The sequence below is a fragment of the Xenopus laevis genome, chromosome 2L, assembly GCF_017654675.1.
Source record: "Xenopus laevis strain J_2021 chromosome 2L, Xenopus_laevis_v10.1, whole genome shotgun sequence".
NCBI lineage: Eukaryota > Metazoa > Chordata > Amphibia > Anura > Pipidae > Xenopus > Xenopus laevis.
The window spans coordinates 115088749-115112840 of record NC_054373.1 but is presented as its reverse complement, the minus strand read 5'-3'; the positions used below and the strand labels follow the sequence as shown (position 1 = coordinate 115112840).

Here is a 24092-nt window from a genome sequence, read left to right as displayed (position 1 = left end):
CTTCTCCTCCTCCACACCTGTGCACCCCCAGCTCCCCCTAGGCTATTCGACGTGCCAGGTACGCCGTTGTCACGCTGTCTTGGGGATGACGTGCCTGGAAAGCAAAAACCATACCGGATCTGTACTCCTGTCATCTCTGCAGTCACAGGCCGATCGGTGGCTGACCCCACACCAACTGCAGATCGGAAAAGTGGTGTGTGACAATGGAAGCAATCTGTTGGCAGCGTTGAGACTAGGCAGTTTAACACATGTGCCCTGCATGGCACATGTGTTAAATTTAATAGTCCAACGTTTTGTCTCCAAGTACCCAGGATTCCAGGACGTTCTCACCCAGTCCAGAAAGGTGTCGGCCCATTTCAGACGTTCCTACACAGCCATGGCACGCCTTGCTGACATTCAGCAGCGCTACAACATGCCAGTCAGGCGTTTGATTTCTGACAGCCAGACTCGCTGGAATTCAACGCTCCTTATGTTGGAACGTCTGCTGCAACAACAAAGGGCCGTCAACGAGTACCTTTTTGAACTGGGTGGTAGGACTGGATCTGCACAGCTGGGGATTTTTTCCCCCCGTTACTGGGTGCTTATGCGCGATGCCTGCAGGCTCATGCGACCTTTTGAAGAGGTGACAAATATGGTCAGTCGCACCGAAGGCACCATCAGCGACCTAATACCCTTCGCTTTATTCCTGGAGCGTGCCGTGCGACGAGTGACAGATGAGGCTGTAGACCAGCGTGACGAGGAGCTGGAAGCGCACGATTTCTGGTCGGAATCACCAGAACGAACCCAGGCACCTGCTGCAACGCAGGGAGAGGTGCCAGAAGTGGAGTCAGAGGAGGAAGGTGGCTTTGTGGAGGAGGAGGAGGAGGACCAACAGGAGCAGGCTTCCCAGGGGGCTAGTGGTGACCTTTTGGGGACCCCTGGTCTTGTACGTGGCTGGGGGGAGGAGACCGTGGATGATGCAGTCCTTGATAATGAGGAAGCGGAGATGGATAGCTCTGCATCCAACCTTGTGAGAATGGGGTCTTTCATGCTGTCATGCCTGTTGAAGGACCCCCGTATCAAGAGGCTTAAGGAGAAGGACCTGTACTGGGTCGCAACGCTACTAGACCCTCGGTACAAGCATAAAGTGTCAGAAATGTTACCAACATACCACAAGTCCGAAAAGATGCGGCATTTACAAACCAGCCTGCAAAACATGTTGTACAATGCTTTTAAGGGTGATGTCACTTCAGGAACTCATCAACATTCCAGGGGCAGAGGTGCCAGTAATCCTGCCACGAGCACACCTGCAAGGACAAAGCCCTTTGGCCAGTCTGTAACGTCAGACATGCAAATGTTTTTCTGTCCAAGGCAGCGCCACAACCCTTCTGGATCCACCCTCAAAGAACGCCTCGACCGGCAGGTAGCGGACTACCTGGCATTAACTGCAGATATCGACACTCTGAGGAGCGATGAACCCCTGGACTACTGGGTGCGCAGGCTTGATCTGTGGCCAGAGCTGTCACAATTTGCCATGAACCTCTTGTCTTGCCCAGCCTCAAGTGTGCTCTCAGAAAGGACCTTCAGTGCAGCAGGAGGGATTGTAACTGAGAAGAGAACTCGCCTAGGTCACAAAAGTGTCGATTACCTGACCTTTATTAAAATGAATGAGGGGTGGATCTCGGAGGGTTACTGCACGCCGGAAGACTTGTTCTGACTTCTATGCAGCTGTCCTTCTCTTCAAGCCTCATGACTCCACACACAGCTGTCCTTTAGCGTCCTCCTCCTCCCTCCGCCACCGTTACAAACTAGGGTGCAAACCCTACTGGTTTAATTTTTTCTGGCCTCTGTGCTTCAGTGGCTGCAACCAAAAAAACTGGGCAAACAATGTCTACAAGGTCAACGTATGGCAAAAAATGACTATTTTCAGCATTTATATGGCATATTTTTTCTGGCAACTGTGCTTCAGTGGCTGCGTCCAAAAAAATGCATATTTTCTGCATTTATATGGCATAATTTTTCTGGCCTCTGTGCTTCAGTGGCTGCAACCAAAAAAAATGCATATTTTCAGCATTTATATGGCATAATTTTTCTGGCCTCTGTGCTTCAGTGGCTGCAACCAAAAAAATTTATATTTTCAGCATTTATATGGCATAATTTTTCTGGCCTCTGTGCTTCAGTGGCTGCAACCAAAAAAATGCATATTTTCAGCATTTATATGGCATAATTTTTCTGGCCTCTGTGCTTCAGTGGCTGCAACCAAAAAAATGCATATTTTCAGCATTTATATGGCATAATTTTTCTGGCAACTGTGCTTCAGTGGCTGCGACCAAAAAAATGACTATTTTCAGCATTTATATGGCATATTTTTCTGGCCTCTGTGCTTCAGTGGCTGCGGCCAAAAAAACTGGGCAAACAATGCCTACAAGGTCAACGACGTTGACCTTGTAGGCATTGTTTGCCCAGTTTTTTTGGCCGCAGCCACTGAAGCACAGAGGCCAGAAAAAATATGCCATATAAATGCTGAAAATAGTCATTTTTTGCCATACGTTGACTCAACGTATATGGCAAAAAATGACTATTTTCAGCATTTATATGGCATATTTTTTCTGGCAACTGTGCTTCAGTGGCTGCGACCAAAAAAAACTGGGCAAACAATGCCTACAAGGTCAACGTATGGCAAAAAATGACTATTTTCAGCATTTATATGGCATATTTTTTCTGGCAACTGTGCTTCAGTGGCTGCAACCAAAAAAACTGGGCAAACAATGTCTACAAGGTCAACGTATGGCGAAAAAATGACTATTTTCAGCATTTATATGGCATATTTTTTCTGGCAACTGTGCTTCAGTGGCTGCAACCAAAAAAACTGGGCAAACAATGTCTACAAGGTCAACGTATGGCGAAAAATGACTATTTTCAGCATTTATATGGCATATTTTTTCTGGCAACTGTGCTTCAGTGGCTGCGTCCAAAAAAACTGGGCAAACAATGCCTACAAGGTCAACGTATGGCAGTTGTTTAAAGAGAACAGTAGATTACTAGCCAGCAAAGCTACCTAAGCTAAAATGTCCCTCAAATCCCTGCAGACTTCTGTCCCTCCAATACAGAGCAGTATCAAGCAGATTACTAGCCAGCAAACTTACTATCATCTGTCCCTGAAATCACTAACAGCTCTCCCCCTACACTATCTCTTCCAAGCACACACAGGCAGATTTTTCAGATACATTTTTGCCCTTGATCCCCCTCTGGCATGCCACTGTCCAGGTCGTTGCACCCTTTAAACAACTTTAAAATCATTTTTCTGGCCAGAAATTTTTTTTTTAGATGTTAAAGTTCGCCTTCCCATTGAAGTCTATGGGGTTCGCGAACCGTTCGCGAACCGCTCGCGTTTTTGTGCAAGTTCGCGAATATGTTCGCGAACTTTTTTTCCGACGTTCGCTACATCCCTAGTGTTTAATCCTGTGCTGGGGGTGCTGTGTTATCCAAAGGGAAGAGGAGGCATATGGATTTAAGGGTATGTCTGAATATGACTTAACTTTTTTTACATATGAGTAATAAGTTATATACCTGCAGTGAGCACCAACCATTTGGTTTTTTGTTGTGCAACTACAATTAATGTGGTAACATGGGTGTGGTTTAAAATGAGGGAGTGGTCAACACTGGCTTCCATTATTGGCCCTCCATAATGTAGCCAGAAAAATTCCGGTCCTCTGTACCACAGACGTTGGACAGCACTGGTGTAGAGCATTAAATCTTAAAATGACTTACAAAATCAGTGGATGTTTGCTGTATATGGGCTGACAGTATTGCTGCACTACTCCCCAATCCTATACTATTTTCTGCGCACATCATGCCCTCTAGTTTTTACATATATGATTCAATTAGAAATAGGCATATAGCAAATATTGGTGCTCTTAATCATATAAATTAGAGGGATTGTTCACCATTAAATTAACTTTTAGCATGATGTAGACAGTGATATTCTGAGATGATTTGCATTAGGTTTTCATTTTAAATTATTTGTGTTTTTTTAGTTATTGAGATTTTTATTCAGCAGTTTCAGTAATCTGGTTGCTAGTTTTAATCAGAAACTTGAATATGAATAGGAGAGGACCTGAATAAATAGATGAGTAATAAAATTAGGAATGCACCGAATCCAGGAATCGGTTCGGTATTCAGTCAGGATTTTGCCCTTTTCAGCAGGATTCGGATTCAGCCGAATCCTTGTGCCTGGCTGAACAGAATACAAACCCTAAAATCATGTGACTTTTTGTCACAAAACAAATTTTTGCCGCACCCCCTCACTTATTTCCATATGCAAATTAGCGTTTGGATACAGTTTGGTATTAGGCTGAATCTTTCACGAAGGATTTGTGGGTTCAGCCGAATCCAAAATAGTGCATTTGGTGCATCCATAAAAAAAATGTAGCAATAACAATATATATATATTCCACACCTCTTTAATTATTTACTACCCAGGTGCATGGTAAAAGAGTGTATACAGCATTCAAAAAGACCAGCAACACTGGGAATTTTGCTGAAACAAGTGAAAAAAATGTATATTGTTAAGTGCATATACAGCCTACTGTATATGCTGTATATGCACTTAACAATATACATTTTTTTTTAACTTGTTTCACCAAAATTCCCATTGTTGCTGGTCTTTTTGAATGATATATATATATATATATATATATATATATATATATATATAATATGTCCAAGGTACCTGCACTCCAACCACTTAGATATTTTCACGGGTGCTTGGTCAAAGTGATACTGTATAATCATCAAAGGATGGACCAGCACTCCAGTTCTGATAAATAATGGTGCTTTTATTCACATATCATCGTGCATCCAAAGTTTCGGCCCGCATTGTATATCCAAATTGACAGTCATTATGATCCGATTGTTAAATTGAGGAAGTGCAAGTTGGGGAAAGATCTCCTTGTTTGGCAGCCATGCATATATATATATTTGTACAAACTGGAGTGGAGCACTGTCCCTGTCTGCGACCTAGTCCACAATTAATATATTAATCAAAAAAGTCCACTTGTATGTGAAACAAAAAAGATTTTACCAATGATCTTGCAATGTTTCGCTCATATGATGTCATTGGGCATTATGATGCTTGAGAAAGAGACAGGAGCCTCGAAACATTGCAAGATTATTTTGTTTCACATACAACAAGTGTCTGGACTTTTTTGTTTAATATATATATATATATATATATATATATATATATATATATATATATATATAATAATTGTTCATCAAACTGGAGCACTCTTATAACAAAAACAACTGCCTGGGTGCAGGTTAATAATGTTATGTAAATCAAACTTCAGAAAAAAAACGCATTCACAGGACTTATAAGGTGCAAAACAAAAAAGTAGTGTATTACAACGTTTCGGCTCTGATACTAGAGCCTTCCTTAGGGTTGTCTGTAACCATTCTCATAATCGTCCGCATATGCCGTTCCTGTATTTTTCTTGGCCTGCCAGACATCGGTTTTATAGCAACTGGGCATGTGGCTTCCATTTCCTGATTACATTCCTTACAGTTGAAACTGACAGTTTAAAACCTCTGAAATAGCTTTTTGTAGCCTTCCGCTAAACCATGATACTGAACAATCTTTGCTTTCAGATCTTTTGGGAGTTGCTTTGAGGATTCCATGCTGTCACTCTTCAGAGGAGTCAAACAGAAGCACAACTTGCAATTGGCCACCTTTAATACCTTTTTTTTATGATCGGACATACCTGCCTATGAATTTCAAGGCTTAACAAGCTAATCCAACCAATTTGGTGTTGCCAGTTATCAGTACTGAACAGTTACATGGATTTAAATTAGCAAAATTACAAGGGTCCCCAAATTGTTGCACAGCCAGTTTTTCACATTTGATTTAATCTCATACAACTGCTTCACTAAATATCTTTGTTCAGAAAACACCCCACTAATCAGACGTTCCTGGGAAATGAAAGACTGTTATCTTTTTTGTTGAAAGTGGAGTAAATTATTATGCAGGCTCAGAGGGGTTCCCAAACTTTTTCATATGACTGTATATATAAGTGAGCTCCTTAATAAAGTAGATAAAGCAGTATCTATTAATAATAATATTAATCTCACAAATTGAAACTGTAACATGACACATAATTGTATATTTAGTAGATATTTTAAATAAGACAAAGATGTAGTTACAAAGTTGTTGTTTTTTTTGTGTACGTTCTTTGCACAATACACCCACATCTGCTCTTACAACACACATTTGTCACTTCCCTTAACTAAGAGACACACATACAAACGTCAGTCTTAGGCACATGACAAAAAGTGTTCTATGTCTTATTGATTTATTTCCTGTATTCTTGTGGCACTGCCCATTCACATAATTAGGTTTGTGTGTGAGAGGTGACCCCTGGCTCTCTTTGTTGATACAAAACAAATCTGCAATGACTAATGGGTACTATGGTCACTTCATAGAATGCCTCATGTGATATTGTTCTTAGTGCTTGCAATTTTGAAGACTGATTTTTCAGGCTGCCAGGGGGTATCCACAAAGGTGTAATGCAGGGATCCCCAACCAGTGGCTCGTGAGCAACATAATGGTCACTAATTTATTGAATGTTGTTCCCAGTGGGCTCAAAGCAGGTGCTCTGTTTTGAATTCCTGGCTTGGTGGCAAGTTTTGGTTGCATAAAAACCATGTGTACTGTCAAACAAAGCCTCCAGTATGCTGCCAGTCCAAAGAGGGGCTACCAAATAGCCAATTACAGCTCATATTTGTCACCCCCATGAACTTTTTTGCATGCTTATGTTGTTCTCAAACTTCTCTGGACCTGGATAGTTTCATGCTTTTATGGCCATTTCTACAGATAGTATGCAGGTTGTCTGAAGGAATAAACCACATTACAGGTATAACATTTTGTTCAACTAGTTTTAAAGGTTAACAAAACCCCATCAAGAGAAATAGATACTGATACAAATATTGATCATCCCAAAATGCGGTGCAGTACCTTTCATGTTTTGCTTCATGGCTCCATTGTTTCTGATCTTGGTTGAGGTACTCAGGACCACCACCCCCTGACGCAATGGAGAGAGAAGAGTCGGGAGGGAGGGAACAGCGATGGAGGGGAGATTGACGGAGGGGTGAGCAACGGAGGGGAGAGGGGACAGTGATGGAGGGGGGACAGAGGGAAGAAAGGGGTGTAAGACCGAAGGGTGCGGACTAGGGGTTGGCAGAAGACAATTTTAGAGGTAGCTGCCCAGAGCCCCCATATGATTGCTCTCAAGGCAGCTGCCTCTTTTGCCTACCCCTAGTTCTGGCCCTGGAGGTACTTAGGAGATATACTGAATGCACATGGACAGCAAACTTCTTTAAAGGCAGATATTGAGGTATTTGGCAACTTAATGCTTGGACAGAAGTTCTATGCATGTGGTGGCTTAAATACTATCCTTATGCTTTGTGACTGGGTACAAGTAAATTAAATTATATAAATTATTAACATCTAATAATCTTCACATTATAGCATATAGGTATAATCTTGTGGGTGGGAGTCAGTTAGCAGGTTTAGTAAATTCAACCACGGCACACTGAATTTGCTTGTAGCCTTTAAAGACATAGGACATAAAATTATTCTAAACAGATAGTATCTGTCCTTTTGCACTTTAAAGAGATTAGAAAAGATAACACATGGAGATGAGGCAAATGCAAAGCCTGAGCTGCACCATATCAAAAACTGAAGAATGAGTTTTTGGACTGATGTGTGTATTTAATTAACCAAGTGCTTAAAAACATGACAGATATCAAGTATAATGGTCTGCACATGAAAAATAGCATGCATGTGAAAAATACTGTATACAGTATTTGCCAGGATATTGTAATATATTTCCAGTAAATTACTGTTACAAATACATGATCATTAAAACCACAGGATTTATAAGAAATGAGGATTTCTGCTGATGAGTGTATTAAACTCCCCAAATGCTTAAAGAAATTAAATCTATCAAGTACAGGTATGTAATCTATAATCTGGAATGCTTGGGACCTGGGCTTTTCCAGATAAAATATCTTTCCATAATTTTGATCACCATACCTTAAGTCATTGAAACATTCATTGTTATTTATTATATGATTGTTTTGTAACAGAGAAAAGGGAAATCAAGTTAGATTTACGTATATGCTTAAAAGGAACACTATAGGATATGGTATTCCCGTAATTTGCAGCTTTCTGGATCTCAAACCTGTTATCACTCTGCACAATTTATTGTAAATTGGCCTTCTGTTGTGGTTAGTTTAGGTCTCTCTGGGAGACAGAATAATAGTAAATAGTTTCCGTCTACATCTGTTGCTGGCAGGGAATTCAAAGTGATGATGTTAACTGGAATTCAAGAAGGTCACACATTATGAAGTTCCACATTATAAGATGGAGCACAGGCTACAAAAAGATACAGGAATCAGTCCCATGCCTGTGTAACTGGATACATGTTAAACAGAGGATTTACTATTAGGTTCCCTGGAATAGTCTGTCATCTCCTTACCAAATGTATAACTTTGCAACACATGTTTAAACTGTTAGGGGGCCTATCGGCTCCCAGCGGGGGAGTCAGGACAAAGGAGGAAGCCTTTGGGGTCAAAGTTCAGGTTCAAGGTACAGGCAAGGGTTAAGGCAAATACAAGGTCAAAGTCCAGGCAGGCAGAATGGATCAGAATCTAAGTCCAGGCAGGGGTTCAAAGTCCAGAATAACAACAATAAAGCACCCAGGAACGCTAATAAACAGATCCTATAATTGGGCAGTGATGTAGAGTACTGTGCGCACTTTTATTTTGAATTTTGGTGCCAATTCGGCGCTGGCGCATCGTCCCACGTCAGAGGCAACACGCTGGCGTCATCACGCGGCGACCGGCTCACTGGCGTTGTTGCGCCGGAGCTGCTACCCACGGAGCTCCGGGCGGTGGCGTTCGTGACATAAACATATTTAGTATTAACACTATCCAGTACCTAATGTAAAAAACAGCAAAGTTGTGGGTTTCCATAGCTTACATCTCATGATCAAATCTATTTCAAAAACTGTTCACAAAGTTGTCCAGTTATTGACTCTTACACGGAAATAGCTATGGATAGCTGCCACAGGTATACAGTGTACAAAGTTAAACTCAGTTGGGGTACTGTAAATGTACACATGTGATGATTATCTACTTAAGAAGGACTAAGGGGGTGGTATGTAATAAAAGGCTCTAAGTTTGCCCAGGAGCTGTAACCCATAGTAACTAATCAGCAGGTAGCATGTACTGGTCACCTGTTTAAAAACAAAGTTCTTATTGGTTGCTGTGGGTTACTGCGCCTTGGCAAACTTAGTGACTATTATTCCATATAGGGGTAAGTCTTGTGTTGGAGGTTTTGGTATTGAGATTCAAGCAAACTCTCAACATCTTAGTGATTTCCCTTGCTGTCCTGTAATAGGACACATTCTCATTACACTTTTCAAATCATAAGCACTTTGTCATTTATTCCTCTGTTATTGTAAAGTGAGTAGTACAGTCATCCCCTGTTGTGGAAATGTTAACAACTGGGACAGTGGCGTAACTTGAACGGGCTGGGGGTGGCATACAACCTCAAAATCCTGCTTGCCCATTTGTCTAGGACAGCTATGTTTAAGCTGGAAAAGAGGCTGGGCATGGGCAGCACTAAGACCATAGCAGACCTGGTTTGTATAGTCATTGTACCACTTAAGTGGGGCATGGGGAATTGCTTTAATAATAGTTGACAATAGAGAATAATGGGAATATATTGGTTAGGTAACTACAAAATATTGGTTTGCTTCTGTACAATAAAATGCTTATATCATCTTGTTACAGCTAATGTAATGGATTATATCATTCAGAGGTTTCAAAGGAAACGTCATTGTCTTGTGATCGCATTGATTTCATAAGCAGTATTCACTTCTATTTTTATAGTATATCTCATTAGAAAGTGACTTGTCTTAAATCACACTTTGTTGAGAAAAAGCATTATCGACAAAAATATCGCAATCTTTGATGAAATAGAAATGAAAGTGTGAAGTGCCAACATTTTTGTTTTACTTTCATTTGACTCTAAGTGGATAAACTGAGAAAACAAAAGACATTTTAAAGACAGGCTATAAGTATATAGTAAGTATATAATATATATACACTGTATATCCACATCACTTCTGGTTTTGCTATATGTATTTAGAGTCACATAAAATGTCAGAGTGTACTTATCTTTACAATTACAGTTAATTCAGGTGGCAGTTCCAGTTGAACAAATACTACAATTATTTGTTTTGAAAAAAACAAAACATTTTTAAACCATTTCTGACATACTGTAGTGTAGTAGTTTTAATTTTTGGAGACCGTCTAAGCCAGGGCAAGCATTGTGTCTCTCAGCTGTCACTCATAGGTACATACAAACTATATATGAAAAAAGTACTACAGACAATTTAAATGAATAACACATTATCAGATACCACTAGCCAGAAATATGGCTGATAATAAATATTATCTCATTTTAATATATCTAATTTTAAATGTCTCTTTCTACAGTTTGGTCATCACCCACCTCAACCAATGATTTGTTCACATGAAAAGATATCTTTTAGCTTTCACTTTGTGAAAATACATAAAGAGGCAAGGAATACAGTTGTTATACATTATTAATTTAAAATATTATATTAGCTTTTGGAAAACATTGCTTTTTGAAAAGTAATATGACAGAGAACGTAAAAAAAAAGTAATGTGATTTAAAATGATCTATTTTTATTATATGAGAAAAAAATGCTCTTTTAGAAATAAGGAACCTGTTCTTTTACTTGTCATATTTCCATTTTTGAGCAATCAGGATATTGAGGTGGATGTGGAAAATGTCTGAACTATTTTAGACTGCAATGACATTGAGAAATGTGAGGAAGTTCTACAGCGCACCCAAAAGGTATATATTTAAGCATTTACTAGAAGGTCCATTCCTTTATTTTTCTTCAGAATCTTTAATAGCAAGACATTGAGTACCAAGCAGACATGAAGGTAAGGTACCTTGATCAATTGACATGTGTATTTAGGGACTATACAAAAAATGCATCTTAGTTATGCATACTAGTTATAGGCTGGGGCCCTGATATAAAATGGAATAAATTACATAAATCAAGGGTGGCTTACCTGTGAACTCCTCTTGAACTCCAGCTTCCAGAATTCCTTAGTCAATGCATTGCAACAGCAGCAAGAGGCACATATGTTGGAACATATTGATGACAATATCTAGCACTTTTTACCCAACATATTAGGTCCTTTGCACTTTGTATCTACATTATGTCAGCAAAGGGCGCCCCTTATGCTGAAAATGCAGGAGAAATGCTTCTCTGCAATTCCTTAAACTGGCAACTTGCCTATCTTATTATAATATATGTGTGTGCATGGCACCTAATTATATAGAACAGGTGTAGAGACATAGAACTCTGCATTCAACTTCTCCCCAGCAACTGGTGGACCATTGGTTGCTTCACTTTATTATAGAATGTGTGAAGCAGATTTTGCTTTTAGGTGTTTATAGAATAATTTCAATCAGTATTTTGACAGATGTAAAGAAAAATTTTTAACTGTGAACTGTATACGGAAATCAGTTTATATTAAATAATAATTAAAATGTTATATTATGGCATTTCAGCAGCATTTCATATACCTGAAGATGAAGCATGTTGTTGTGATCACCATGTGTATTTTGCAAACCATGGCTTTCGCTATACCTGATTCTGGAAAAGAAGGTAGGGACAAAATATTTCATTTTCATTGCACAATCTTATTATAATACAGGTATTGGGAGCTCCTATCCAGAAACCCATTATCCAGAAAGCACCATCTATCATAGACTCCATTCTATACAAATAATTATATATATTTTTAATTATTTCCTTTTCCCTCAGTAATAATAAAAACAGTACATTGTACTTCATTCCATCTAAGAGATATTTAGTCCATATTGGTGGCAAAATAATGCTACTGGGTTTAATATTTAAATAATTTTTTTAGCAAATTTGAAGTATTGCTATGTAAATAATGGAAACTTCCCTTATCTAGAAAACCCCTGGTCCCGAGCATGCTGGAGAATAGGCCCCATACCTGTAATAGATATGTAATATATCGCACTGTCTGTCTGAAACTAAAAAATAAGTTGTTACATAAGAATAGAAATTAGCACTTTGACGTTGTAAAAATATAAAACTGAACTTTGGATAAATACTTAGGGGCATTAGGGGGGTCTATGTAGGGTAGGGGGGTAGGGTTTTTTAACTTTAGGGTTTGCTTTACCTTTAATACACACATGCTATCTCCATTACTGAGGGTGGAAGAACAATGTGTCAGTCGGATCCCATGAAGCTCTGCATAGGATCCCTCCATTTGGAAATTCAGAAATGTAGGAGCATCCATATTGAAATGATCATACTGTTGACCAACTTTATCACTTTCCACTATTTGCCAATACCACATACATGTCTTTTTGCATTCCAACTTAAAACTATGGGGATATGCTAGCTAACTCCTACCATCTTCTTCAGTCCTAAGCCAAGGAAGCCTGAAGCTCAATACAATCAAACTAATAATAAATATGTGGCAAGGACCACTTAATGCCTGATAGTTCCTGAACCTTAAAAGTTAAGAGAAAACTGCCACAATTCTAAAACTGCAATGTCCTAAATCTGAGAAATCTAAAGTTTCAAATATCTTGCTAGGCTAGAGATTATGAATTCTGCCAGTTCCTAATTTAATATCACGTTGAATGCATTTGGTGTATTTGTCCTGTAGTGAGACACCACAAAACTTGAAAACATAACTGAGAAAACCCTTTTTTCTTCAAACAGAAAAGTGTCAAGAACAGATTACACATTTCATGGGGCACTATGTTTTAAATGGACAGCCAGCGGTCATCAAGTGCCCAGCCCTCCAATATCTTCAAATGGATTTCGCTAGAATGTCTCCCTTCTCTTTTAATCTTGCCTGGACCAAAAATACTTTTGAATATCTCTATGCTGGAAGGGAGTCCAGAATTCATCCAAAAGAAGAATCCTTGTGGTTCTTTCCAGCATTAATTGAAGATACTGGCATGTATTCCTGCATTTTAAGGTATGGTAATTAAAACTATTAACTATTAAACCATTTGATTTAATACATGATTGTTTTACACTCTTTTTTCATTAAGATATCACTTAATTTACAATTAGTGATGAATGAATCTGTCCAATAACTTAAGTAAGATACATTGACAATAAAGGATTTTTTTGCCAACTTTTTCTGCTCAATTTGCTATGAAGTCAATGGACATTTTTTGTCTTCATCTTTTTGTTCAAAAATAGTTGTTGGGGAGCAACTGAGTTTACTGCAGTTGAATGCAGGGTTGGAAGATCATCTGAAAAGAGGAGACTGCAAATCATAGTTCTGTAACATTGTAAAAGCAATAAGTCCTCTATGCCTGATCTGTAGAATTAGGTGACATGCACACATATTTAATGTAGGGAAGTTGTCAGTTTAGGGAATTGCAGAGAAGGCATTTCTCCCAGATTTTCAGCATAAGAGGGGTCCTTTGGTGACATACTGTGGATACAAAGTGCTAATATACAATTTAAAAAGTGCTAGATATTGTCATTAATGCATCCCAACATATGTCCTTCTTGTTGTTGTTGCACTGCATTAACTAAGGAATTCTGAAAGCTTGAGTTCAACAATGGTTAGAGGCCAAAGGTCGGACATCCTTGATTTATATAATTTATTTCCTCTTATATCAGCACTCCAGCCTCTAACTTCAGAATATTAATATGCATTTTTGTATTTTTCCCTAAACACAGAAGACAATTGTTGAGGTAGCTTACATTCTTTTCTGCTTGGTACCCAATGCCAGCAATGCAATGCTGAAGAATCATGACTGGAAGGTCAAGGACAGGGGACGTTTGCTAATTGCTGCTTTTAATTTGCACCTGTCCATCATTCCTTCTTCCTATAGTCCTGTCCTGCTAGCTCTCTTTACTAGGACTACAAGAAGGCTAAATTAGCAATTCTATTGCTGGCATATGGTCACCTGTTTATTTTTGTTCTCAGACCCTAATTGTGTCATAGAATTATTTTGTTTCTTTGCGAATGTCCTGTGATTGTGCTTGTTTTTTCAATTTCGATCAGTTTTTCATGTTTCTATATTACACTGTATACACAAAAATATATTTTGAATTAGAAAGCATTTATATTATTGGTTTACAGGAATTCATCACTATGTATTGAAGTAACTCTGTCTCTTATGGTTATAAAAGAAGAAGAAGTCCATATCCCTGACATTGCATATGAACAACTTGCCTTTGAGCATTCACAATTCCAAATGTTTTGCCCTGACTTAAGTGACTTTACCATAAACCGTACAGATGTGCAGGTGCAATGGTACAAGGTACGTAAGAAAGCCATTCCATTAACATGGGTTTTAAGTACATCCATGTATATACAGATGTAGTGCAAATTATGAACACAATGACTCAAGCATTCTATCCAACAGAATTTTGCAAATTATACAGTTATTGTTGCAGTATTTAATGTAATGGATATAGCAGGTATGTCGATTTTATAAGAAAGGAAATAATGAGAAAATAAAATCATCCCAGTTTATGCAAGGGTTTGGTAACAGTTCTAAGATTGATGGTAAATACATGAGCAATAACTGCTCTACCATTAATCTAACGGATCTTCAGATTTGAAAATATTCAGTAACAGGTTGCAAAACAAACAACATAAAGTGATGTATGATCGTTATCAATTGCAACCTAGTAACAGTGCACCTGACAAGTGCAAACCACTACATTTTGAACAGTGAGGTAAATGGATGCTATGGGTTTGGTTCAGTAATAAAGGAACAGTAACACCAAAAAATGAAAGTGTATTAAAGGAAAACTTTACCCCTAAAATTAATATTTAAGTAACAGATAGTTTATATCATATTAAGTGGCATATTAAAGAATCTTATCAAACTGGAATAGATATATTTAATTAAATATTGCCCTTTTACACTTCTTGCCTTGAACCACCATTTCGTGATGGTCTGTGTGCTGCCTCAGAGATCACCTGACCAGAAAAACTACAACTCTAACTGTAACAGGAAGAAGTGAGGAAGCAAAAGACACAACTCTGTCTGATAATTGACTCATGTGACCTAACATGTATGGTTTGTTTGTGTGCATTGTGAATCGTAAGATCCCAGGTGGCGGCCCTTATTTTTTAAAAATGTAAATTTTCTATTTATGATTACCCAATGGCACATACTACTAAAAAGTATATTATTTTGAAAATGGTTTATTTACATGAAGCAGGGTTTTACATATGAGCTGTTTAATGCAATATATTTTTATAGAGACCTACATTGCTTGGGAGTATAGTTTTCCGTTGAAAGAATTATAATATAATATGCTTTTGCCCTGCACAGAAAAGCTACTTTTAATGCCTGCCCCCATGGATACACAGCAACTTATTTATATAAACTATAATAGTGTTTCTGAAGCAAACACACCAGTTTTACCAGTGCAGAGCAATCAGTACATTATATTTCCATTACTTTCATTTTTGTTGATGTTATTGTTCCGTTAAGCAAATAAATTCATATTATGCCTTAAAGGGCTGTATGAACAAAGAATGAAGCCTCACGTGAGGCTCATGGTGCACTAGGGATATATATGTCAGTGAGGAGTGAGGACAACATGTGTTACTGGTCAAGTCACCTGCTAAAAAATTCAATGGTAACCACCTGTCGCCACTACTTACAGGTTATTACCACTCACTTCAAATGCAGGTACGGTGCTGCTCCTGTTATTAGGTCAGGCAAGGATCTTGCTTCTGAAAGGAATGTGTGGCATTGTACCAGAAATGGTAAAAAGTGATCCCTGATAACTTTAAAAGGCTACATTTTTGCATGCGCTCTGTGCTAGCAATATCCCCCCTACTTGCCCTGGGCAGAGTAGAGAAAAGGTAATTATATCTAAGATCATCAGCAAGCTAGCACTAATTGTATTTTATTATCTCAAGGATGGAGAGCCAATGGAAAATGACATCAAGTACATGTACTCACATGGTACAACCTATATTCACATTATTGAAATTGTGAAGGATGATGAAGGATATTATACATGCAAACTCCAATTTACCCATGAGAACACGCAATATGTAGTTTCCAGAACAATACACCTCAGGACTGTAGGTAATTTTTGGTTCACATTATGGGATATTAATTATTAATCAAGCACAGAGATTTAAGAATGCTTTCTTTTTTCAAACATTAATGGCAAATTGGAAGCTACAAAGAGAACAGAGAACAATCTGTTGTAGAACATTAGTAGGCCCCATTGGCATTTACTGCACGGTATTGAAACGTTCGTTAAAGTTTTATATTGTTTTGTTTTTTACAGGTAAAGAGAAAATGCATCATCCTGTTATTCAATACCCAAATCACAAGCCAATTGCTGCTGCACTAGGTGAGATATTATTTGTATACATACACGCCTTACCTAAATTCACCCATCACCTCTTGGCCTGCAAATTGTGGGTATCATTCCTAGGAAAACTGGAAAGTAGATATAGATCTGGTGGCTTTCCAGACACTGTCAGCAGAATCTAGAAGGCTGGTGGCTGGACAGATTTGCTGGACCCTACCAACTAGGCATTTTGTAGGATGTAAAAATGTAATATTATTATTACTGTCCTGAAAAGAAAGACTATCAATTAAAAAATGCCAGTAAACATCAGCCACACAGCTAAATATGTTGTTGCTTCTTGGGGTCCTCGTCTAAGCAGCTAGTTAGCATTTTTACTTTTGCTTTTCATCAGTTTAAAAAGCTATTAAAATATTCATAATACTTAAATTATTTCCACATGCAAATTTCTAATTTAATGGTGAACCCAGTGAATACATGTGTTGTTTTTTTTAAAATGTAATTTATATCAACTGTTCCTAGACAAAGTGAGCATTTATCAAAAACTTATAGTCTTAAAAATAACATAAGGCCTAACACTCCCATATATGTATTCCTTTGGATGATGAAGGTGAGTTTTCAATTTTCAAATTTGAGGTTCTCCTATATTTGATTGCACAAAGATGATCACAATTAAACTCCTCAATTGCTAAGACAAAAAGAAACCTGATCATGTTTATTTGTATTAGAAGACTTGATTGCACTATTTTATTCATTGGTACACATTTGGTAACTTAAATACACAGACTTTTGCCTAGTAACTAGGGGAATAGCACTTATAGAAGATTTTTCATCCATGGGGACCATGGACATACATATATTATCCCCTTTGTATGAGTGTTGCCCAACCTCACCTTTGTTGAACAATAATTTACAGCGGCTGTTGAAGTACTTCTTTGGCAGTGGTTAGGTTTTGACTGTAGGTTAAAAAGTTGAACTTTATAAAAATGACTGTTTTGACTAGAAACCCACATCAAACTGAAGATAGCATTGTAATAATGTGTTTCTTTTCAACAGACACCAAGCTGGTTATTCCATGCAAAGTTTACACGGGTAATGGTGGAGATAATTCAATTGTTTGGTGGTCAGCAAATGACTCCTATATTGATGAGTTCTTCAGTGATGGCCGTGTCACGGAGGGGACATTTCAGTACGTATTAGCATTAAAAAAAAAAAAAGAGTTTTATTCTCTAGATTGCATAAAACAAAATGTGGAATGCAAGATAAAACTATTAACGTTTTTCTAAACTCAAAAACAAGATATCTAGTATAGGTCAATCTAAAAACAACTGGACTTGCTGAGTAATCAATGAAGACGTTTCACTACTCATCCGAGCAGCTTCTTCAGTTCAACTGACTGGTGTGGGAAGTTCTCGGCATATAAACTCTTCCACTAATCCATTTACAATGGCACAAAGCATGGCACAAAGACCCATTTTACATTTTTTGGGTCTAAAAACTGGTGTTAAATTAGGGGAATGCGTTATGCACTAAATATTTGAGGGACCTAAAAAAAAACATTGAAAATGAGGGAAAAGTTAATCAGGGTGTGTAAATTTGAGGATTCACTGTTAGTGGAAACTATATATAATCACAGAATTTACTATCATTGACAAACCTTATGATTCCATAATAATCTCAGCAGCAATACAGTGTATTTGTTTATTTCTTTTATTAGAGAAAAAACAGAGTCTGATGGTCATTACATTGAAGTCTCGTTGATTTTTGAGAATGTCAAGGAAGAAGATTTTAACACTGAATTTAAGTGTATAGCCAGCAATGATTATGGATCCCAGGTCCTTCCTACTCAGATACAACGAGCAGGTAATACATAAGGTACATCTATAAAATAAATGAACAGAAAGTTCAGAAAGTTGGCCAAGTGGGGCTCATTTATAAATACTGGGCTAATATGCACCTGGGAAATAACCCACGGCAACCAATAGGACGTTTTCATCAATTCAATGCAGGTGGCTGAAAAAAGATAATCACTGATTCTTGCCGTGTGCAGTTTTTATAAATGAGCCCGAGTGTGTTGATGTAAATGTATATAAATGTTCAAGCAATTTATGGCCATGATGACCATTAATATTCAAGAGGTCATCAGCTGGTCTTGAACTGTATTAAAAATATTCACTACTGCTAAAAAGCCATTCTGACTTAATAGCATAACCAAAATCTTTACTCTAAATCACTGCATTTCAAGTTACACACTGAAGTGATTTGCTATGTAAACTACGTGGGGGTAAAAAGTAGCAACAACAATAAATGTATAGCCTTACAACATATTTGTTTTTTATAAGGTATCACTGATCCCTATTTGAAAGCTGGAAAGAGTCAGAAGTAGAAGGCAAATAATTCAAAAACTATAAAAAATAAATAAAAAAGGAAAATGAAGGCCAGTTGAAAAGATGTATAGTATTAGCCATTCTATAACATACTAAAAGTTAACTTAAAGGTGAACCACCCTGGTTTTCAATCATGATGGGCAAGCAAAGGGGACAGATTTATCAAGGGTAGTAAATTAAAATTTTCAAGTTTAAAAATTCACACATTCGAATTTTAATCCCACTATTCAAAGGCAATTTCAATTGTGAGATTTATCACAACTCAACCATGGAATCAGTCCTAATTCAAATATTCGCCACCTAAAACCTGCCCAGTTCATGTGCAAGTCAATGGCAGATGTCCAATGAGCCATTTGAAGATGTTTATAGCCTTCCTGACATTCAGGGGGTTTTTTCGGAGAAAAACATCAATTTAATTTTTCGGGTCGGAACCATTCCATTGAATATTAGACATTTGTTTTTTTTCCTAAATAACCTCCTAGTCGAGTACAGTATATTCAAATTAAAAAAATTCACATGAATTCGAAATTCGACCTTTGATAAATGAATATGGAATTCCTTTAATTAATACACAACAGCATGTCTGTCTTTACCTTTCTCCACTGATTCTCAAATAAATACATGGTAAACACAACTGCTGTCTTTAAATCGGGAGATCAGACATTGTACAGCCCATGTAGTCCAGAATTTAGTCCAGATTTATAGTGGGACAGCTTTAAAATCAGCAATCTATAGGAATGAACATGCAAAGCTATGCAATTTTTACAATGCCCCATCGCCCTGTTCAGAAACTTTCAGCAGATGCTGAAGAATGAAGAATTTAGTGCAAGTGAATCAGTGCAAATAGATAAGGGGGTTGTATTATATATCTATTATTAGCAGCAATAGCAACAATATGCTAATTTATTAGAACACTATATATGTGCCAAAGCCAATTTAGTTTTACTTTCGCAAGATCTATCTTACCAACCCTCAGACTGAAACGCTGTTAATATATTTAATCATGATATTTTCTGCATTTCTACAGCATCCGCTTTTACTTGGTACATTCCAGTCGTTCCAGCAGTGTTGGTTTGCCTGATCATAGCATTGGTTGTCACACACAAATACAGGAAGGCTGCAAATAAGAAAGAATATTCTCTGACCAAGTCATGAATGGTAACTGCATCTGAATTCTGTAGCACATATACAGTTTAGCCACATGGTGCCTACGACAAATGGAACAGCAAGACATGGGCATGACTGCTAGGTTCATTGATCACTTAATATTGATATGTTTTGTAGAAGACTTTTGTTTCACAATTTTAATTCATACAAGGTTTTGTTTATGTGTTTGAGTGTAAAGAGGTTGTATTACAGACAGACTCATGAGTTTAATAGTGAGTTTATCACAGCTTCAGTGCTCTGTGCTTGGTCAGACACAAGCAGATAACTGCATTTTCTGCCACTCACTGTGGAAAGATTGGCTTTAAGCAAATAAATGCATCAGCATTATAGGGTTATTAGGTATGATGCCAAAATATTATTTTATGCATGTAGATGCATTAAACTTTCATGTTAGTTTTCCAGAAGGTTTCCCACATATTGATACAATGGTGGTAGCACCTTTTTCATCTTAATGGGAAACTATATCCCTGAACACTGCAGGTTTCTAAAAAATAAATCACAAAAAACACGTCATTGTTTTAAGATTTTTCTAATAATATGTGCCACCAGACAATTTCTCCAAAAAACTACCACTACCATTAGACAACCCCCCCAAAAAAAACACTGCCATTATAAGCAATAAAATCCATGCCTCTGACTTATATGAGCTACTGTGCTCACTCACAAACCAAGTGCACAATTATATACTACTGTATACATGAATGGACAGTGTTCACAATTCTTACTGTAACAGAACCTGTGTTTTTTGCTAATAACTTTATATGAGATGTTGCACTTGGCTGCACCTCCTCTGGTGGGTCCAACAAGTCCCTGTACCACTGGACTTTAATAAACTTACATCTTACCAAGTCAAGGTTCCAACACTCATATAAGAGACTGTAAACATTGTACCATTTTACAATTTGAAAGTATATATTCTATAATTAGTCAAGGAATGTGCACTATAAACAACCAGAGGACACACTTTGACCTTGCTAAACCTTATCCTGACACAAATTTCTGTTCCCACAATATAAGCTTTTTTTTACTCCTCAGAGGATATTAACTCTTTCATGAATAAACTTTGCGGTGTACTGAAAAACATCCACAGGCTCCTTTGAAGCATAACCTCTTGGGCATCAAAAATCAAACCCAAACTATAAAGATTTTGCTTGGCATATGCAGATACCTAAAAATACATATTTTAAGAGCGAAGTAGTGTTTTCCCAGGGAATGCACTCTGGATTCCTTGTGCACCATTCAAGAAACTCAAGTCCGGTGGCTGTGACTATACTGTTAGTCACTGTGCTGTTGGGTTCACAGAGACCCTCCCTATAAGATATTTTTAAAAGATGAAGTCATGCACACCAGGAACTACATTTTAGCGAAGATCTGGCTATGGGTCTGTGGTCTGGGTCTCTTGGGAAAACTGTTCTGCCTAGTGTGCTGGATTCAATACTTGCTCACTGGTTTTTAATTATATTTTGAAAAACAAATAGACACACACATGCCCATGCATACAACATAGTATTTCACTTATATATTGCATTAAAATTAATAAGCTAATACCATTCATGATTTGTCATGAGTAAAGCAATAATGAGCATGTGTATACATATTTAACAGCTGCTATTAATTAATTGTTAATTAATTGTTTCCTTTTAGGAACCGTGACTTGGACATTACTTCAGGAATCAATTAGAAGATCAAAAAAGCTCCACTAATTATGCTTGGTAGAATACTCAATGTTAAATTAACCAGTTTGGGACAGAATGGTGCCAGCTTTGGTCGGATCAGTTTATCAAATAATCCTACTATTGGTGACTAGACCTGTAGCAAAGTTTTCACATTTTATTGAATAACCCCAATGTGTAAAGTGGCGTAATTAGCCTAAATGCCATTATCTCGTTCTTGCTAGTGTTTGTATACATATGTACATAGTTTTTGTGCTGCAAGTATATGTGTACTCTTAGAGCATTTCTTATGTATATACAGAAAGGACAAGTAAAGGCGATTTTTAGTTTCATTTGTCTCCAATCTTGAATTTACTTGTGTTGGGTCTCTAATGCTAATATGATGTATTTTTAATAAATTTACATATGTTTTGCAATGTAAATATGCTGAAATGAGGATGTGGAAATATGTGGGATTGATATTTGTCTAAAAAAACAACAGATATCTTTTTTCACTAGATGATTACAGACCATATATATTTTCACTAGATGATCTACAGACATATTTACTGAAATAGGTCATTCAATGTTGAAGTTATCACAACTAATGATTTGCTCATTTGCAAATGGAGAGCAGAGCTCAATTCTTTTCAGCACGGGGGCAAGGTACAAAGTGCAAAAAAGGCTGCCTGTTTGTGCCCTCCTGTTCCTAAATGATCCTTATGGACTAACTAGAACTAGATAAACATGGCCGGCGCCCCTAGGCTGGCTCTGGTTGTTGCCCCGCCCCCTTCCTTCCACTTCCCATCCTGCCCCCCTCCCTTTCACAGTCTCCCTCTCCTTCCTGCGCTCCGGGCGACTGGCATGTCCAGTGCCCATAACTAGGTGGCTGGGCGGCATACCACCCCTGAATTTCACCCGCCCTAGGCCCGTTGTGTAGATATATAATACTAAGGGTATACCTTAACATTTTAAAAATATATTGTATTGAATGTAGTCAGACAGTAAGGGGCAGATTTATCAAAGTGAAAGGTCAAAGTGAAAATTCGAATTAAAGAAATTTGGATTTTAAACTAATTTTTGTGTACTTCGACTAGGGAATAGTCCAAATTAGATTAGAATTTGAAAAATATTCGAAAATTCAGATTTTGAAATTTATCACGTACATCGTCTTTAAAAATTCGACTGCGACCATTCGCCATCTAAAACCTAGCGAATTGCTGTTTTAGCCTATGGTAGACCTCCTAGAACCTATCTGGAGTCAATTAGTGGACTTTGAAAAATCTAAGTTTTTTGGGGGGAAAAACTTCGATTCGGAAGATTCGACTGTTCTATTACTTTGATTTGTATGATTCGAATTCGATTGAAAACGGACCTATTCAATTGAATATGGACCTATTTGGCCAAAAACTGCAGGGTCGGACTGGGGGGCCCGGGGCCCACCGGGACTGCTGGTCCAGGGCCCCAAGCCCCCATAATGCGACGCAAAACTGTGCGTATGCACCGCTCGAACGCCGCCATGCGCATGCGCGAGTGGCGCTTCTCTGTGCGCATGCACCTGGGGCAGTCCGACACTGAAAAAATGTATTGGTTTTTTTTTAAGAAATTTCGGTTGGCCTTTTTTAATTCAAATTTTAAAGTTTTTTAAATTCGAAATTCGACCCTTGATAAATCTGCCCCCTAAGAATTGAGCTTATTAATGAATACAAGAAAATATACGTTGCACTCAAATGCGCTCATCAGCACTATTAAGTGATGCCAAATTCAACAAGAAAAATGTGTGCTGCAACTTACATCCTATCACTCTTATATTGGATTCATGTTAAAAAAAGACTGCATTGTAGGTAAAACACATGGAAATTAGTGTTCACAAATATAGCATTTTTCAGTACATTTGTAAATGAGCCCTTAGGCGTAAATTTATACCTAAATAATCAGTCTGATTGCTGTGGAATGAATTCAGAGCAGAAGTCTATATTGTAGATGGCATCATAACATACCTCCCAACATTTTGGAAGTAAAAAGAGGGACAAAAAATTTTTCCGCACATAGCGCAGCAACATTTTTGGACCACCCCCCTTTGTGTGGCCACACCCCCTAATTACCATTTTCATTTAACAAAATTTGGCAGGTTATCAAAGTTTGGAAATAATTCTCCTTATCTAATCTGTTTTAATGTGCCTCAAAATTGTTACAAAGTATCTTATTTGCACCAGTTAGCTGTTCTGTGCTCTCCGCTAAAACCCAATTAAGTGAGAAACTTTGTTTCTTTTTCTGGCTGTTCAGTGCAGAAAAAAGAGGGACTTTCCAGTACAAATGAGGGACCGCAGGTTGAGCTGTCAAAAGAGGGACTGTCCCTCTGAAAAAGGGACAGTTGGGAGGTATGTCATAAGGTTAATTTTCTAAGGGGCTCATGCAAGCACTTATAAATCACTTAAGGGGCA

At 37.8% G+C, this 24092-nt stretch overlaps 1 protein-coding gene across 4 annotated transcripts; it reads left to right on the top strand.

Annotated features, from left to right (window-relative positions):
• Positions 1–10828: 10828 nt before the first annotated feature.
• Positions 10829–22001, top strand: il1r2.L (interleukin 1 receptor, type 2 L homeolog). Of its 4 annotated transcripts, none has more exons than XM_018247075.2 (10): positions 10829–10927; positions 11657–11753; positions 12849–13110; positions 14236–14416; positions 16039–16210; positions 16419–16484; positions 17499–17631; positions 18160–18305; positions 19857–19987; positions 21641–22001. In XM_018247075.2, exons 2-9 carry the CDS (start codon positions 11678–11680, stop codon positions 19982–19984), a joined length of 1164 nt encoding a protein of 387 aa, XP_018102564.1. In that variant the 5' UTR covers positions 10829–10927; positions 11657–11677; the 3' UTR covers positions 19985–19987; positions 21641–22001. The 4 variants fall into 4 exon arrangements, with proteins under 4 accessions (XP_018102564.1, XP_041438303.1, XP_018102563.1 ...); XM_041582369.1 differs by lacking the exon at positions 10829–10927 and adding an exon at positions 10966–11019 and having other exon boundaries at positions 11660–11753; XM_018247074.1 differs by lacking the exon at positions 10829–10927 and adding an exon at positions 10975–11019.
• Positions 22002–24092: the final 2091 nt, after the last annotated feature.